We start from the raw sequence: 19,571 nt of genomic DNA, 5'->3' as shown, positions 1-19,571 counted from the left end.
TTCTACGTGCTGTGCGAGAATATATACATACATGTAGGTGCACACCCTGCTTTAACCCTGGAAGGAGCAGCAGATGGCATTAGAAAGAAAAGGAGCTTCCAATACAACATGATGTTTTATTTCTTGGGTAGTGGGTATGTGGATTATGATGCTATTCTATATTTTATCATACACAAAGTAAAACAGTCCTGTGATAAAGGATTTCGTTTCAAATAGGACAGTGATCTTTTCAAAGTATCAGGAGAGCTGGTTGGTGAGGTAGGAAAATGAGAAGGTGAATTTGTCTCCTCTCTCAGTGGTTCCGACTCTATGATCACTATTTTCTAAGTTGGAGACTATTGCTTGATGGTTCCCCTATGGGCCCATAACTAATCCTAGATAATCCTTGGGCTCAGATACTCACTACGGATGGTTTTTACCATCTCTCTCTTTTCTCGGATGAGCCGTTTCCGTCTCTCCCGGCATTCTTTGTTCAGTTTTTGCTGCCTGGAGTTCTCTTCATGGAGCTGTATGATTCGTGCTTGCAGCCGTCCCAAGGACTGGTTAGAGAAGACCAAAGCGCCCGAAAGATCATGGGGTATTTCCCCAGATTGCATGTACTCTATCTGTAAAAAACAAAAATAAATGAAATAGACAAAGGTATAAAGTGGAGAAAGCCCAGGGGGAGAGCTGCCTTCTCTCATCCTGGGTTAGCTCAATGCCCTTGGGCCTCTCTCTCTCTCACCATGAGTGACAGTGACCAGGTAAACAGAAAGTTGGCAAATAGCAAGCCACATTATGCCTCTCTAAGGACAGCACATCTTCCCACACATATGGTGCCTACTGTCTACTGTGTAATGATGGAACTCACACTTCCTGCTTGGTGCTGTAGGCAAACTGCTAGAGAGGGTTTTTTTGACCTTGGGGTTTTTTTGTTTGTTTGTTTTTTTCTTTTCTCTCCTAAAATACAGCTTTTTCTTAACCTGAGAAAAGAGGATACAATTAACCTCTTTTCCTCACTGATCTATAGTCCTACAATTTAATATATTACAGTACAACAGTGTAAATGAACAAAGAGAGGGAATAAAGAAAAAATGTTTTCCTTGGGTCTGAGTAGAGATTAAATGAAGATAATTCTTCAGTTCATGTCTGATGTTTCAGGTGGTGTGATAAGCGACATGTGTACAAGATCCAACACTTCAACCTCCAGGCCATTTCATCCTTATATCATTTCTCTAGAGCTGAAATGATTGAACTTTTAAGGGGATAATGAGCCACAAGAAAATCTGTGTGTTTTCTGATGTTTGCTTTAAAAACAGTCTGTTAATAGATAAGAAAAATCTGGTGTCATTCTACAAGTGGAATCTTCAGTCCAAGGACCATAGTTTCCCCCGTTGGTGACCCACAGTTGTTTTCTAGAAAAGCCTGGTATGATGACTCTTCTGCTCATGCAGGGTGGGGCGGCCTCTCGGACACATCACCTGGTGGAGCTTGAGCGGTAACACAACCAGCAGTTCATTCAGCTGCTGCTGCTTCTCTCGCTGATAAGCCTCCAGGGCCTCCTCTGCTGCATTCAGATTCATTGCCACAATTTTTACCTGCAGAAAGTCCCATGTGAGAGATGCTGACAAGACTCAGTGAATGGAAACCTAAGTGGTAAATGAGGGAGGAAGTACAGGGCCAGAAGGGTGTCTTTGGCCAGGCTGTGGTTAAGGGCACCATTCCAGTCTGCATTCCAGGAGTCTATATTATTCTCTTCCCACCAAGTTAGAATCCATATTACTTTTTCAATCATACCTGTGATCCCAGAACTGTATACTTTTTGTGAATAAGAGCTTAGAAGACACATCCTTGGCTAACTTTCATTTTCTACATGAAAAGCAGCTCATGGCATGGAATCTTTGTTAAAATGATAAGAATTCTTGTTTGTTCATAATAACCTCAATAAATTAACGGAAAAAGTGCTTTAAATAATTAAACTACTAACTTCAGTATTTCTAAAGCATATGCTTTATCTCTAAGAAGCCTGAAAGTTTTCCAGATCATTTTCTATTTGCAAGAGGAGACCAATCTATCAAAAATATTTCTATTTTTTTTATATTTCTAAATAGGAATCAAGTTGAATGATATTGTACTAAACAAGAACACCTCAGAGGAAAAGGGAACAGAAAAGGCAGAAAGTAATCAGTATTATACCAGAAGTTTAGCTTTGTGATCTCCAACATGAAATGCATGCACCCCAGAGGATCAACAAAATGATCTGTTGTAGTATAAATAGAAAATATCAGTTTCTATTTCGATTTATTTTTATCTTATTCTTGTGAATTAATGCTTTATAACATATAAACTCTACTAAAACAATATTTCCTAAATACAATTTGTAAATACTTACCCATTTATTGTGGGGGTGCTACTTTTTTTTTTACATATAGAATTACATAATCAAAAAAGTTTGGAAGCTGAGTGTAGGGGTACATCTAATCCCAGAGGCTCAGGAGGCAGGAAGATCACAAGTTCAAAGGCAGCCTCAGCAAAAGTGAGGTGCTAAGCAACTCAGTGAGAGTCTGTCTATAAATAAAATACAAAATAGAGCTGGGGATGTGGCTCAGTGATAAAGTGCCCCTAAATTTAATCCCTGGTACCAATAAAGAAAAAAATAATTGGAGACCAATGATTAAGGTAAAGTCCAATTATTAAAAAAAAAAAAAAAACACCCCCAACACAACTTCCTTAAGAAGAAAAAAAACCTGTTCATAACATTTGAAATGTTTCTCTCTGAGAATTCTTAACAATGCCACTGCTATGAAGTTGTAATATCATAGTTGGGAGAGAACAAATAAAAAGGCAGATCACCATACTTTTTTGGACAATGTATCATATTCCTTTTTGAGATTATCAACAGTTTTCTTTTCTTCAACTAAGGCCTCCTCAATGTCCAGCCTTTTTTCTCGAAGTTGAATGGCAAGTTCAAAAAGACCCTTATCACAATCTGAAAAGAAAGATAAAATAAAAAAGTAGCCCCATTTGTTAGGGAATGCAATAGTACTAGAAATGTGAACTTTGGGACTTTGTAATTAAAATCTGTGTGTAGATCCATGGTAACACATTTCCCCTACACTTATGGTTCCATTGTCCCAGGAAAAAATGACCAATAGTATTAATAATTAAGACAGTAATAATGACACTAACACTGATATTCTGAACAGCACTCTGAACCAGACTTTATGCTCGGCCCTTTATGCACATTGTCTCACTCCAGGCTGGACCCTGCAAGGCGGGAACTATTTCCTTATCCTGTACATGAAGACCCTAAGTCTCAGCTGATATAACTACAATGTAACTAAATGGGTTTCAAGTGCATTATCTCTGTACTACTTCCACCATCGCACCAAGGGCCACATGGATCCACCAAGTAATAGATCAGGAATGTAAAAAATAATAATAAATGGTATTTGGAAACCATGGTTCTGGCCCTAGCTCCACCACTATGCTGGCTGTATGATATTGTCTAAGCTCTAATCCTGCCAGAAAATGGTTGCTTTTCTGTGCCCTCCTCTATTATAAATATGATCTTAATAAGACTCTGGTTTTCAAAAGTGAAACAAGATTTATAGTTTGTTTGAAATTAAACTTTTGAAATTTTATTAAAACTTTATTTTAAATATCTAGAAAGTCAAATTATAAACCAAAGAAAATTATTTACTCTGCAGAGCCATTCATCTTGACTATAAGAAGGTTGATCTAGCTGTCCCAAATTTGTTTCACCATGGAAACAGTAAATATAAATGGCCAACCATTTCCAGGAGGCCAATACCAAGTACCCTTCCATAGAGGCCCCCATGGCCCCTCTCCCAGCCAGGCTTCCTTGGTGGAAGGGCCAGTGCAGACAGATGAAGGGAAGGCAGGTAGGGTGTTAGTCATGTTTTCTTAACTCTGCTTCTATATTGCTTTCCCTCCTCCCTGCCTTTCCTCTTGGCCTGCTCCTGTCCTTCCCTGAGGTTTCTGGTGGTGAAAAGCTTGAGTCTTTGCAAAGCTAATGACTTGCCTCTGTGAGAAGCTTACTGGAGATTGGACCTCAACACAAACTCCATGGATGGCCTCTCAGGCCCTCTGCTGGCTTCCCCAGAGATAGGGGCCAACCCCTGCCCACTGGTGGCCTTCCCAACAGAGCAAACTTGAGCTTCCTGGGGCAGCCCTTCCTAGGCCCCTGGTTTATCAGGAACAAAGTTCAGGGCTCCCCTTTGGATGCTCGCCACAGCCTTCTTCTTTCAATCTTGGCTCCTACTTGGGTACTCTAGGACCCAAGAGTGGCTGCGGCCTCCTTGGGAACATGGCCAAGCCAGGGTTCAGGCCCCCAGGACAGTTGGGAAAAGTTGTTCTAAACACTTTTAGGGTCACCCATCACCATGTTTAGCTGCTGCCTTCCTGGCTGGCTAGGTGGAAGTGTGTCCTATTGAGGGGAATTCAACTGTGTGGCAGGGATGGTGGCTGATATTGACTGTTTAGACTGCTGCTTAAAATTGGAGGGGATCTTAGCATGGTGGTGCACACCTGTAATCCCAGCAACTTGGGCAACTAGGGCAGGAGAATCACAAGTCCAAGGCCAACTTCAACAATTTAGTGAGATCCATAGTAACTTAGCAAGACCCAAGTTAACACATCAATAATAATAACTTTTTTCAAAAAGGACTAGAGATGTAGCTCAGCTCAGTGATAAAGTGCCCAGGGGGTTCAGTCCCCAGTCCCCCCTACCCCCCGCCAAAAAAGTGCCAGATGCATTGATGCAAGTCTGAAATCCCAATTTTTTAGAGGCTGAAGCATGAAGATCCCAAGTTTGTGAACAGCCTCAGCAACTTAGTGTCAAAATACAAAATAAAAAAGGCTGGGGATGTAGCTCAGTGTTAAAGCACCCCTGGGTTCAATTCCCAGTACAAAAAAAAAAAAAAAAAAAAAAACAAAGGCAGGGATGATCCAGGGTCTGTAGTGTTAGCCAAGCCCTCAGGCCATGAATCTTGGGCACAGCCTCCCTACACACTGCCTATCTCCTTAAACACAGAAGTCCCTGTTACAGACTGGCTGCCCTGGGAAGCCTGTGGGAGAGGGTGACCCATTCACATGCAGCCTGCTGGGGCTTCCTCCTAAATCCTGCTTCCATGTTCACTCTGCTACTTTTGTAATGAGACTGTTAAATAAAATATCACCACACTTTAGAAACAAACAAACAAAAAACTATTCTTACAAAACAGATTTGAAATAGAAAAATTTGAATGGATTTTTCCCAAAAAAGGAAAATATTGTAAAAAAAAAAAATCTATAGAAGTTACTATCGAGTGTTTCTCTAGAAAATCAAATTTATTACATAATTCATAGTAACTGATTCTATAACCATCAGTTTCAGATTATTTAATTTGCCATTTATAAAAGGCTGCCTAAAGGAACAGATAATAAATTATTCAGAGAGCCCCCCCAAAGTTTCATTAGATTCTACTTCATACATTTTAAACCACCCTTTCCTTAAATTTTATTAACAGAATTGAGAAATTAAAAAATAGTGATCTTCTCAGTCCTGTCCATCCATGTTCACACTTCAGAGAACACATGGTTTTATCTGACTTACTTGTTGGGCAGATAGAATCATCAAAAACCTCATCTTCGGATCCAGACTCCTCCTCGTCACTCTCCAAGCTGGATTCATCTTCACTTGATTCTTCACTCTCCTCATCTTCATCTGAGGGAAGAGGAGGACTTGGTTAGCAGAGAAGTTCCTATGATAAACAAAATTCTAGATTTTCAAAATATTTTTCAATGAGTCAGTCACTGAAAAAGTAATGAAGACACAGAGTAGGAAATGACTCAATGTTTTTAGAAGAGTTAAAATGGTTAAGGACACAGAGATCACAAACTCAAATGCTTGCAGAAGGTTATAGTTATTATTAACACATAAATACAGACGGTGTCGGGGCCCACTTGCTAAGCTGCTTGTGTGGTAACCACCTAACATACACACACTTGGTGAAACAGGCCTACAATTCCTACTAAATCACAAAAAGCTCTAAAAACAGAAGAAACTTTCGTACTTACCTGAACTGAAGTAAACATCAGCTTTCATTGAATCTTAGTGTCAGGCCGGCAGCTTTCGCTTCCCTTTCCCTTCCCCTTACCCCTCCCCATCCCATAGCAGGGACTTTTCACCTGGCTGAAGAGATCTGGCCCCTAAACTCCACTTGGTCAACCTGCTAATGGTAGTAACAATTTAGTTGGCCTAGGCCCTCCTACCTCTAGCAACTCCCCTGGCCCTCACCCTTTTTCAGAAGGTGAACCTTGCCCAGGAGCACCCCCCCCCCCAATAAAATTCCTTTTGGTGCCTTATTCTTGTTCTGCAGTTCCTGGCCTTGTGGCCCTTTTTCTGCTTTACACTTAGTGTGAATATTCATGTTTTGTTGCAGAGGTATTAAGCATTTGACTCTAGAACCAGATCCTACAGAGATTGTTTTGTTCGTAGACTCTTTCTCTTTTCACCAAACTTGAGTCAGGCTTCTCTGAGTCCTCTTTCTAAAACTAACCTTAGTTTCTAACCTTAACCCATTTAGTTTAGTGGTAGGAAGAATTCTGCTGAGTCTGTTTAGCAAACCTCCTGAACCCTTGATATCTGATCAAATTCCTCATGCTCACACCCTTGATATCATGTCACTCTGGCCTGCCTTCAGCAAAAATTCTGTTAGGACAGCTGAGCAAAGAATGATGCTACTTATTTTCTACTCCTCTGTTACAAATCTCTACTGTCCTCGTGGTATTCAAAGTGGAGCTTGGTCTCTCTTTCCTACAAAACCCCATTGTAGTAGTCCCCCCAAGTCAAGTCTGCCTTTTTGTTCTTTAACTAGTATCATGAATAATTTTTCATTATAATATCATGTATATTATCTTTATAAAATATTAAAATGTCTGAATACTAAAACACATCCACCCCCAAGGGTTTTAGACAAAGAGTTTTAGACCTCTTTGCTCCACCTTGCCCCATTTTCTTTTAAAACACCTTGGGTACATCTATGAACTATACATCACTAACTTTGAATTCCTGTTTTATGGAACTTCAAATTAAAAATAAGAGAAGGACCTCACATGTTCTCAATTCTTAAAGATGTAGTATTACTCTTAAAATCATTTAAAGTAATCTGTGCAACTATATAAAATGAACCAGAAGTTTAAAATTTCTTAGAATTCTTTACATAGATATCTGCTTCCTGAAGAGGAAGCAGACCCACTTTTCCTTATTTTCCCTCCAAAATATAGCTAAATATTATGTGTAAAACAAAATGAGAAGACTCTGAAATGTGGGCAAAAGAAAGCAAACTGGTAATGTACCTCAAAACCTGAAAAACAATGCTGTGGAGAGTTCCTTGGGTCTCATTTTTGCCTCATATATTTCAGACTTGGAGATGAATAAGTTGGCCCTCAACAGGTTCAGATAAATAAAGATTCAACAAAAACTTATTATCTCTAGCCAAACAATCAGGAAAGGGATAACCTAGTAAAATAATAAAAAATTTTACATATTATCTATTTACTTAAACCAAATACTACAGAAAATCTATGGTCTCCACTCCACCCACATCAGCAAAGGCCAAGTGAGGAATCTATATCCACTCTCACAGGGCTATAATAAGGCACCCCAACACACCAACAAGGATGATGTCAGGGAACGTCAAGTAGGGAACCAGGACATATATCCCTGCTGGCTAGTAACCAGCTTTCCCACTACCATCAAGATGTCTGTAAAAACCACATGGGAGCTGGACACAGGGGTGCATGCCTATAATCCCAGCAGCTCTGGAGGCTGAGGCAGGAGGATCATGAGTTTAAAGCCAGCCTCAGCAAAATCGAAGCGCTAAGCAGCTCAGTGAGACCCTGTCTCTAAATAAAATACAAAATAGGGCTGGGGATGTGACTCAGGGGTCAAGTGCTCCTGAGCTCAATCCCTGGTATCCCCTCCACCAAAACAAACAAACGAACAAACAAACACATGGGTCTCTTGGATTTCTACAACCTATAGCAGTGGCAAGTGTTCTTCTCGCCTCGGGGTATTTTCAGGAGATCCCTAGAAGAGAGGACTTTCACCGTTGCCCAGACATACCAAGGCCATCCACAGCATGTTGTCAGCAGAGACTACATGTGCAGCTAGAATTCATGCATGTCAGCAAAAAGGTTCCCTTCCATTAGGTGACAATGAAGGCTGAATGGGAATGTGTACTTCTTACCCCTTCCTTGTCAGAGCATTGTTGGAGAACCAAGTAAAACAAAGATTTAAATAAGATACAGTCTCATAATATGATACTAGATTTCAGTTGACAGTCACTCATCATAACAAAAATCAGGAAAAAAATATTTGTGTACCACATGTCAGACATAGGACTAGCACCTAAAAGATACAAAGAACTGGGCTGGGGATATAGCTCAGTTTATAGAGTGCTTGCTTTGCATGCACAGGCCCTGGGTTCAATCCCTAGCACCACAAACAAACAAAAAAGATACAGAGAACTCTTAAAAAACTCAAAATTGTAGGGGCTGGAGTAGTGGCTCAGTGGTAGAGCACTTGCCTGGCATATATGAGGCACTGGGTTTGATTCTTAGCACCATATATAAATAAATAAAATAAAAGTCCATTGACAACTAAGAAATATTTTTAAAAACCTCAATTGTAAAAAAGCAAATAATTCTATTCAAACATGGACAAAGGACATGAAGATACATTGCACCAAGGATACACAGATAGAAGGTAAACATATGAAAAGATGTTCTTGTTAAATTAACTACCCTATGTTAGCTCATAACACACACACACACACACACACACACAGGATTAACTCCACATGCCCCAAAGTTTTGTATCCCCTCCTCTTTAACCCTCCACAGTGCCTCTACATAGTGACATCTAATAAAAACCTTAGTTACTTCTCTATTTCATGTTAAGGAGAGAAAATGGAATAATATGTGACAAAGGAATACAAACCAGCATCTCCTTCAACCTCCTTTTTCTTTACACGCTTAATTTTCTTCTTTAGGACCTTCATGAGGAAGTTTGCAAACTTATTGTTTTCTCCAAGGGCTATCTGGAAACCAGAATAGAGTGACTTTTCTTGTTCTTGGAGCTTGTTGATTTCATTTTTTCTCTCTTCCATCTCTTTAAGAAGCTCATTTATTTTCCACTAAATGAACAAAAGGAAGAGAAAATGATAAATGAAATGTTTCTAATAAACCAAGTTTAGAAGGCAATGTGCTTCATAGAGGTTCGCTTTCTGATATTTGCAGAGCCATCCATTTATTTGGTTAAAATTTTATAACTTCTTTTGTAAAAATAATTTGCATTAAGAAACAGGAAGATCCGTTTTCTAATGTTTAGCTTTCTCGAAAAAATTTCTAAATTAAGTAAATTGGAATTTGTACTGATATCTTGATGTCAGTTAATGTTTTTGCAAGTCTCAAAAATAAAGACTTTTCTGTAATGACATATGATAATTAAAACAAGACACATTTGTGAAACTGATATTCCTCAAAACTGATCTCACTATTCAGTATATAATATCCATTTAATAACTGTATAATTTACTTCTTTGAATTGAACATATCAGAAATAAACTGTTTCCTATGGCATTCAATTTTACACCACACTGAAATTAGTTACCATACTTAAGAAATTCACCAAGTTCTTTTCCACTTATGTTCATAAGGATTCCATAATCGAAAACCAATTTCCTTTTAGTAGCTGGTTAAAAAAATACAGACATTTAAAATCCATATATGAACTAAAAGAAAAGACTCATTTAAAAAAAATTCATTCTCCTATCTTATAAAATATTGGATCAAATTCACTAAAAATACTGAATTATTTCTCACCCAAAATAATAAAGACAGGAAAAAAGGAGGAGGGGGGAGAAGACAAGAAAGAGATGAGGGCTAGAACAAGAAGGGAAATTTAAGAAGAAAATGAAAGGAAAAAAAGGAACCAAGCTTCCTCCATAACTAACAGAGCAGCCAGCCAGGGTTCTTGCTGCTCTCACCTGCATATCCTGTTCCTCTTTGTCACATGCATTAACTCGTTCTTGAAGTATGTTCTCTTGTTTTTCAAAATTCTTGAGAAGAAGAATTTCTTGAAATAATGTGACATGGTGTAGGTCAGATAATTTCATCTGAGTGTCTAATTTCAGTTTCTGATGTCTCAGGAGACGAAGTTCTGCATCAAAAGTGACAATCAGTTCTTTGATCTGAGATAGAAAAAGATGTGAAGATATATTAGAAATTAAAAGCTATGAGGAGATGTATTTTTTACACTGTTGAGTAGCTCTGATTTATCTAAAAGTATTTTTTTCATTAGGCTCCTTTCATATGTATGGGCATATAAATTAGTTCATTAATGGCATTAAATTTGCATATATTTGCATAAAGCTATTTCTTCACATTGATTAAGCTGTGGATCAACAATCCCCTTCTTGCTACACTGTGTGGAAAATGAGCTCTTTATAAGGTATCTATATTTCTCTCCTCTTCGTTCCCCTACAACATCACTGAACTGCATTTCTTATAGGAAACATAAATATTTCCCCAACTTCCTATTTTGAAAAACTTTTACTCTACATACAATGGTAAATATTTTTAAATAGGTACTAGAATTACAGAGCCATAATAAACAATTTATTCTTCTTATTTTACAAATGAGACCAAAGGTGACTTTCCTGAGATCAAAGTTACTATATTTCAGAGATGGGAGAAGAACTCAAGTATCCCAAGTCCTGATATGGACCTTATTCCATTGTGGTCCAGGTGACTGTAAGTTCTCAGTCTTGCTCTGATTTTGGCATAGCTTTCTTCCCCTCATCCCAAAGTACATTAAGAGATCAAGAGAAAGCCCAAGGGTTGATTCTCCTGAGGAAACCAGTAAAACAGGAAGAGGCAAAGCATTCTGTTTTTCATTAGGTTGCACATATACATGATAGGGAGCCTCAACTGACAAACACCTGTCATATATGAGGTCCCAGACTAGGGGCTGAGGAAGAGGAAGAGATCTCTGGATTTGGAGCAGAGAAATTACTAGAGAATTTTAGAGAGCTAAAAGAAGCAAACAAACAAAAGCCCAAGAAGAAGAAAAAGAAAAGCTTTTCCATAAGTATGGTTACAGATTGTGTGTTTGGGCTCCTCTTTAACACTTGTTCAACAAACACAAATCTTTACTACATTTCTTTGGAGACAGGACTACATTTTCTTCATTGAAAGGCCATTCTGAAACTAAACTACACAGGTCTCCAAGTTTCCAAGTTTGTAAAGGAGATATATGTATGTATGTGTGTGTGTATGTGTGTGTATGTGTGTGTGTGTGTGTGTGTATTTTCCCTCTCCAATCCAAGTGCCTGAAAGTTTTGTAAGGATACAGAAGGTGTCTTTCTTGAATATTGTATCCCTACACTTTGCTAGAACTGTCTCTGCACCGAGAATGTCCAATAAATACTCCTTACATTAATAATTTAGCTATAATAGAACCCAAACTTATGACTGAATATCACTCTATATCTGTCATTGTCCTAGACAATGTAGGGGAATTGGAAGTACATGTGGCCCTTCCCTCATGAATTGTATAATCTAATGAACTATAAGACACATGGAACAGTAAGAAAAACCAGTGTGAAACATAAAGCACACTTAGAGTTTAGAAATAAGGAAAGAGCACATTTGTGGGCAGAAGCTGACAAGAAGGTTTGGAACTAAGTTGTGCTTTGAATGATGGTTCAACTCTAGAAGGAAGTCATTGTACGTAGAAGAAAATAACAAAGGGGAAAGCATACATATAAAGATGGAGGTAAAGAGAGAATGGGGGAGGTAGAGACATCAAGAAACAGGGTGGATAAAGCAGAGATTATGGGAGAAGAATAACATTGGGAAGCTACAGGTGTACCAGGAAAGGGTGAAGTTGAAAAGACAATAAGGAATAGGGCTCTTTCTATATAGCTGGGAGCAGGGAGCTAGTTATCTAAGAAAGCTTCCTTTCCTTTCATATTTAAAACATATCCTACACATCTGGCCCCAGACTGGTCCTGATTTTCCTAGAAAAAACAATATTTGCCATTATAGCTTCAGAACAATTTTGAATCGAATCATCACCATAAACACTCCCACCTGCTGGAGCAAATCACTTGTTAGAGAAAGAGGATGTGTGAAAAGCACAGGTGCCCCATTTCTCAGAAGATTTTTAATTATGTTCAATCTATCATTTGAGAGCTGCTCTCTATGTCCAGTACTTTACCAATACTTCACTTAGATTGCAACTAACTGAAACATGGTGGGTTTGTCCTTCATTCTAATTCAGTTTTCCAAAAAGAAAAATAAATAAATAAAATTACACAGCACAAAAGTTCTGGGCAGCACACAAAGATTTGTGAAGGGCCAGGGATAGGGAGGGAGCCAAAGCCATTAGAGAAAGGTGAGCTGGGCCAAGATAGAGAAAGTTTAATGTACAGAAATTTAAAATAGATAAATAGTACACTAAATCTAATTCTTCAAATGCTCTCCTTTATTTGAGCTCTAAATAGGGACAGTTTCAACCCATACCCTGTTGGTCAAGTACTCTTGCATGTACAAGTGTTTGATCTCGTCCCTCTTCATGATCTCCAACTCCACCTCAGTTGGCTCTGCTTTTTCAAACTCAACCGGCTTTGGAAGATCCAGGCTGAAGGTCGATGCCCTGGATGACCTAGACAACGAGTCTCGTGTCGTCACATCTCCATCCTTTCCAGAAGAGAGTTTGAGGAATCCTCTGCCTGAGCCAATAGACCCATGTTCTACATGGCTGAGCTTTTTCTCCTGAATTTTCATGTGCCGTCGCTTAAACTTTTTGAGAGTTTCCTCATCGTAGTGAAATCTCTTTTCTGGAACTTCTTCTGGGTGTATCTGAGGGACTTGGGGAATAGGAATGTGTTTGGATATGTCGAGGGTCGATTGAATGTTCTTCAGTTCTTGTACCAGGCACTGTATTTCCTCTATAACAGCTACCTTAAGGTCTCGAAGAGAGAGGATACACTTGTTCATGTGCATTTTTTTCCCATGGACCTGAAAAAAATAGAAAAAAAGAAAGGAAAAGAACAACCTTCTCACAAATGACAATTTGAAACAGCATTTGCTCTTATCCTTTGACTAGTAGGCCTAGTAGAAATTTAAGATAAAAATGTATCTGAGCATCTCTGTTCAGCACTAAATTACTCTTTTCTCTTGTTTTTAGGCTTTTCCTATTTAGCCCCTGTAAGATGGGAAGACAGTTTGAATGTGACCTGCGGTAGCCCTGTTTTCTTTTAGTTGGTTTGTAGGGCTGGGTTCCCCTGTCCTCCTTCACCTCTCCATGAAAGTCCTTCCTGAATCCTGTGCTCATCTGGGGATACCTGAGCAGGGAAGGTAAAAACCAATTAATCCATTATAAAAATTCAGGTTGAATGACTGATAAAATGGGCACCTGCGCCTTTCCCTGCTTTGGATCTTGAATCACTTTAGCTTAGACTTACCTCAGTGGCCCACTTAGAGACCAGCAAAAGTTTACCTGTTTCATTCTGTATTTTGGCCACATGGTACTGTTACTTATTTCTCATGTAAGCAAAGTCATGATCCTGAATTTCAGTAGTATCACATCACAACAAGGGAACTTCTCTACCTTGGTTCCTTCTCCATTTATCTAAGCCAAAGTGTGCCTCTGCCTTCAGCAAAGGGTCTGTACACATCCATTGTTCCCTCCCTCACTACCAGTTCTCTCTCTGGTTTGAGTTTCCTAAATACTCTTATCACAGCCTAAGGACAGATACAATCCTTCCTCCTGTATACAATTAAGCTCCTACTAGATTAAGAGTTATTTTGCAAAAAAAATAAAATAAAATACAATTAAAAAGATCAAAAGGCACTTCTTCATGCATTTCAAAATTTATCTATACATTTACTATGAAGCAAAAATACTGTAACAAGATAGAGGAGATGTTTTACATAATTGATAATAAGCCTTTAAAGTATTAAGCTAGCACTTAGGTGAATGAGGAACCACCTTTAAAGTACCTGAAGGATTGAGGATTACATATATAAGAAAAAAACCCAAACCACTCTAGTGGCTACATAGCCCACTTCTTTGAGAAACATTCCTTACATACCAACTCTTTCTTTCTAGTTTTACAAATGACACATGAGCCTAAACACTGGCCAGTGGAAAAGAGGATAATATAGTATTTTTTAAATTCTTAATACTTTTCAATGATTTTGAATTTGACCATAACAATGATTACCATTTATTGATTTTGACCATTACATTAACCTTATGAGGTGAACATGCCTTATTGTATTAATTGGCATTAATATCTTTTCACAGATAAGATAATTGAAGGTTAGGAAACATAAATATTGGCAAAGTTCACATGGCTAGTGCCAGAGATGGAAAGAGAAGTTTTCTGACTTGTAGAATAGAATAATATGTTCTATAATATTTTACACTACCATTTACCAAAGTAGATTTCCATGTAATGCATTTAAGTTCATTCAAAACACTACATCTGTCCATCTCCTCTAGCAAGACTATGAAATTTCAAGTTGCATGGGCTGAGGGTGCATGCAGCTCAATAGTGGAGTGTTTCTGTAGCATGCATGAAGCCCTGGGTTTGATCCCCAGCACCAGGAAGGAAGGAAGAGAGAGGAATGGAAGGTGAGAGGAAAGAAGGGAAAAAAGGGGTGGGGAAGAAGAAGAGAGGAAGGGAAGGAGAGAAGGAAATTTCAGGCTGAATGACTGATGAATTATGGTCACATGAAATCTGTAATTTGAGATACACATGTATAGGCAGTTAGCTAGTTAGCAACTCTAAACAGATGGATACTTCATTCCCATTTGTCAATTATAAAATATTCAAAGATACTGTTTATGTGATATGACTATCAATATTCTCTCTGATGTGATGCTTTGATCTGTGAAAGCTACACAATCACATCAGGTGGCCAAGTATCAATTTCTCCTATAATTGATAGCTTGGACACTTTCTAAACCTCTAAATGTGAAAAGTCACTTATCAGTTTGAATAGTGAGTAGGGAATAAATACTTCAGGAAGAGGAAATTTTAGTAAGAAAAACAAGGATCAGAAATGCTGCTGTGACAAAATGCCTGATAAAAACAACTTAAAGGATAAATATTTATTTATTTATTTATTTATTTTAAAGAGAGAGAGAGAGAACTTTTTAATATTTATTTTTCAGTTTTCAGTGGACACAACATCTTTATTTTATTTTATGTGGTGCTGAGGATCGAACCCACGCATGCCAGGCGAGCGCGTTACCGCTTGAGCCACATCCCCAGCCCCAAATATTTATTTTTGCTTACAGTTTTAGAGGTTTCAGTACAAGGTCAGCTGGTTGGCTGGCTCCATTGTTTCTAAGCCTATGATGAGGTAAAACATCATGACAGGGAACATGTTGAGAAAGTATTGTGACTCCATTTTTGAAAACAGCTTCTAAAATTGAAGGCATTCCCTCTAAAATCTGGAACAAGACAGGGATGCCCTCTCTCACCACTTCTGTTCAACATAGTTCTTGAAACACTGGCCAGAGCAATTAGACAGATGAAAGAAATTAAAGGCATAAAAATAGGAAAAGAAGAACTTAAATTATCACTATTTGCAGTTGACATGATTCTATACCTAGCAGACCCAAAAGGGTCTACAAAGAAACTATTAGAGCTAATAAATGAATTCAGCAAAGTGGCAGGATATAAAATCAACACGCATAAATCAAAGGCATTCCTGTATATCAGCGACAAATCCTCTGAAATGGAAATGAGGACAACCACTCCATTCACAATATCCTCAAAAAAAATAAAATACTTGGGAATCAACCTAACAAAAGAGGTGAAAGACTTATACAATGAAAACTACAGAACCCTAAAGAGAGAAATAGAAGAAGCTCTTAGAAGATGGAAAAATATACCCTGTTCATGGATAGGCAGAACTAACATCATCAAAATGGCGATATTACCAAAAGTTCTCTATAGGTTTAATGCAATGCCAATCAAAATCCCAACGACATTTCTTGTAGAAATAGAGAAAGCAATCATGAAATTCATATGGAAAAATAAAAGACCCAGAATAGCAAAAACAATGCTAAGCAGGAAGTGTGAATCAGGCGGTATAGCGATACCAGACTTCAAACTATACTACAGAGCAATAGTAACAAAAACAGCATGGTACTGGTACCAAAACAGGCGGGTGGACCAATGGTACAGAATAGAGGACACAGAAACCAATCCACAAAACTACAACTACCTTATATTTGATAAAGGGGCTAAAAGCATGCAATGGAGGAAGGATAGCATCTTCAACAAATGGTGCTGGGAAAATTGGAAATCCACATGCAACAAAATGAAACTGAATCCATTTTTCTCGCCATGCACAAAAGTGAATTCAAAATGGATCAAGGAGCTTGATATCAAATCAGAGACACGCCGTCTGATAGAAGAAAAAGTTGGCTACGATCTACATACTGTGGGGTCGGGCTCCAAATTCCTCAATAGGACATCCATAGCACAAGAGTTAATAACTAGAATCAACAAATGGGACTTACTCAAACTAAAAAGTTTTTTCTCAGCAAAAGAAACAATAAGAGAGGTAAATAGGGAGCCTACATCCTGGGAACAAATCTTTACTCTTCACACTTCAGATAGAGCCCTAATATCCAGAGTATACAAAGAACTCAAAAAATTAGACAATAAGAGAACAAACAACCCAATCAACAAATGGGCCAAGGACCTGAACAGACACTTCTCAGAGGAGGACATACAATCAATCAACAAGTACATGAAAAAATGCTCACCATCTCTAGCAATCAGAGAAATGCAAATCAAAACCACCCTAAGATACCATCTCACTCCAGTTAGATTGGCAGCCATTATGAAGTCAAACAACAACAAGTGCTGGCGAGGATGTGGGGAAAAGGGTACACTTGTACATTTTTGGTGGGACTGCAAATTGGTGCAGCCAATTTTGAAAGCAGTATGGAGATTTCTTGGAAAGCTGGGAATGGAACCACCATTTGACACAGCTATTCCCCTTCTCGGTCTGTTCCCTAAAGACCTAAAAAGAGCATGCTACAGGGACACTGCTACATTGATGTTCATAGCAGCACAATTCACAATAGCAAGACTGTGGAACCAACCTAGATGCCCTTCAATAGACGAATGGATAAAAAAAAATGTGGCATTTATACACAATGGAGTATTACTCTGCATTAAAAAATGACAAAATCATAGAATTTGAAGGGAAATGGATGGCATTAGAGCAGATTATGCTAAGTGAAGCTAGCCAATCCCTAAAAAACAAATGCCAAATGTCTTCTTTGATAAAGGAGAGTAACTAAGAACAGAGTAGGGACGAAGAGCATGAGAAGAAGATTAACATTAAACTGGGATGAGAGGTGGGAGGGAAAGGGAGAGAGAAGCGAAATTGCATGGAAATGGAAGGAGACCCTCAGGGTTATACAAAATTACATACAAGAGGAAGTGAGGGGAAAGGGGAAAATGATACAAGGGGGAGAAATGAATGACAGTAGAGGGGGTAGAGAGAGAAGAGGGGAGGGGAGGGGAGGGGGGAAAGTAGAGGATAGGAAAGGTAGCAGAACACGACAGTCACTAGTATGGCAATATGTAAATCAATGGATGTGTAACTGATGTGATTCTGCAATCTGTATACGGGGTAAAAATGGGAGTTCATAACCCACTTGAATCAAAGTGTGAAATATGATTTGTCAAGATCTATGTAATGTTTTGAACAACCAACAATAAAAATTAAAGAAAAAAAATATAAAATGGAAATAGATCTGTGCCCAGAATCCTGTAAGAAACAGGGTCCACTGTTGTATACTTCTGAGTTGTAGATGGCAGCTCTCTTAAAGTTCACAGTCTCTCCTGTTCTTTGGCCCTGAGAGAATGTTGTTTGGTACATTTATTTCATAACCTATGACACAGAACTAAGTTGTCCAGTTTTTTCACCTTGCTGAGGTCAGGGTATTCATAGATCTCAAACATGGAATATAGCTGTGGTGAACATAGATATCTCTGAGAGGTCAAGAGTGAAGTTTAGGATGAAGCCTGAAAAATACATTTATTTATTAGTCAATTTTTATTGTCAAAATAATAATATTTTGGATATAGTGGTTTAAGTTATTGCAATTGTTTTAAGCTGTCCTTCTTAATTTTTAATAGAAATTTTAAAATTATACTGGTGTGTTATATTGTTTTTCTCTCTGGAGAAATATTACTGCCTTAGGACATTGCTTAGATGTTGAAAATACAATTTGCTTTCTCATAAGACCAGAAGCACTAAAGTTAAATGAAATTTTAAAGTAATTGTGATGAAATTTTTATTCATAAAAATATATATGTTGGGTGTGTGAGAAAAAAACAAAAAGAAAACAGCTTCTACCTCAAGGCCTGTCCAGAGAGAGGGGGCATGACCCTTGTCCTTGGAAAAACCCACAGAGGAAGCCTAGGCACAATTCCTCCCTGCTGAGTTATTTGTCTGTAAATAACAGGAGAGATCTGCTGTGCCAGGTGTCCCTGACTCAGTCAGGCTAGGTGAGGACCCATAGCACCCCCCTAGCAACCACCAATCAGCATGAGACAGGGAAAATACCTGGGATGCCAAAAGACCCCCAAGTAGTCTCAGGGGTTGATAACATGTTAGGAAACCATGCAGTATAGCACATACACCCCTAATGGATTAAACCAATCATTTCAAACAAATCCCCCTCTTGTACTAACCAATCACTCCTACCCAACTTGTTCCCGCCAGTAAATGTGCTAATCAATGTTAAGAGTTGTTGTTTGATTTTCCTGCGGTGTGAAATGATTTGCTGTGTGATGTTGTGATGCATAGAGTATCCTCCAAAAACCTATAAAATCTCACTGAACAAAGGACCGGGACTCACTCCCTGGGACCGCTGCGTCAGAAACGGTTGTGAGTCCAGGCTCAAGCTTGCAATAAAGACTCTTGTGTGATTGCGTTGGATTCGGCTCCTGGAAGTCTATTGGGGTCCCACGAATCTGGCATTACGATGTGATAGAGCAAAGTTGCTCACCTAGTGGCAGAGAGAAGTAAAGGACAGAGACAAAATACACCCTTTGAAGGCATCCCTCCAGTGACCAGCCTCACTTCCCAGTAGTATCACCATTTGAAAATTAAGCCTTCAGCATTTGAGCTTTAGGGGGACATTTCAGATGTAAACTATGAAGGATGATTAGAAGAGGTTCGGAAGAATGCAGACAAAAAAAGGAATACATTCATTGGTTAGTTTGAGTTGCCTATGAAAGGGTGGAAGTCATGTAGAGAAAGACTGAACAATGACTTTTTCCCCAAGTCCTTTGTAGTTCTATGGCAATCAAAAACTAAGTCCAATAAAGATTTGTTTGAATGTTGGAAGTTCAAAGTCTACAAAGTAGTAAAGTGCTTTCACCCATGAAACTGGTATTGAGATATATAATTGATGTGAAGGCTGGTTCTGCCATATTAACTGACAATAATGATGATAGCCAAAATCTGTTGTC

The 19,571-nt window shown here is 38.5% G+C and overlaps 1 protein-coding gene across 1 annotated transcript in view; it reads right to left on the bottom strand.

Moving 5' to 3' along the window:
- Positions 1–19,571, bottom strand: part of Cfap44 (cilia and flagella associated protein 44) — a 101,192-nt gene that overhangs the window by 8,610 nt on the left and 73,011 nt on the right. The window contains exons 26-32 of the mRNA XM_027936158.2: positions 12,574–13,071; positions 10,035–10,238; positions 8,987–9,182; positions 5,597–5,707; positions 2,838–2,968; positions 1,461–1,577; positions 404–605 (exon numbers count right to left, since the gene is read on the bottom strand). Coding sequence (XP_027791959.2) covers positions 404–605; positions 1,461–1,577; positions 2,838–2,968; positions 5,597–5,707; positions 8,987–9,182; positions 10,035–10,238; positions 12,574–13,071 — 1,459 coding nt within the window. The remainder of the gene's footprint in view (positions 1–403; positions 606–1,460; positions 1,578–2,837; positions 2,969–5,596; positions 5,708–8,986; positions 9,183–10,034; positions 10,239–12,573; positions 13,072–19,571) is intronic.

The sequence above is a fragment of the Marmota flaviventris genome, chromosome 8, assembly GCF_047511675.1.
Source record: "Marmota flaviventris isolate mMarFla1 chromosome 8, mMarFla1.hap1, whole genome shotgun sequence".
In the NCBI taxonomy this organism is placed as follows: domain Eukaryota; kingdom Metazoa; phylum Chordata; class Mammalia; order Rodentia; family Sciuridae; genus Marmota; species Marmota flaviventris.
This window is presented reverse-complemented; position numbering and strand designations above follow the sequence as displayed.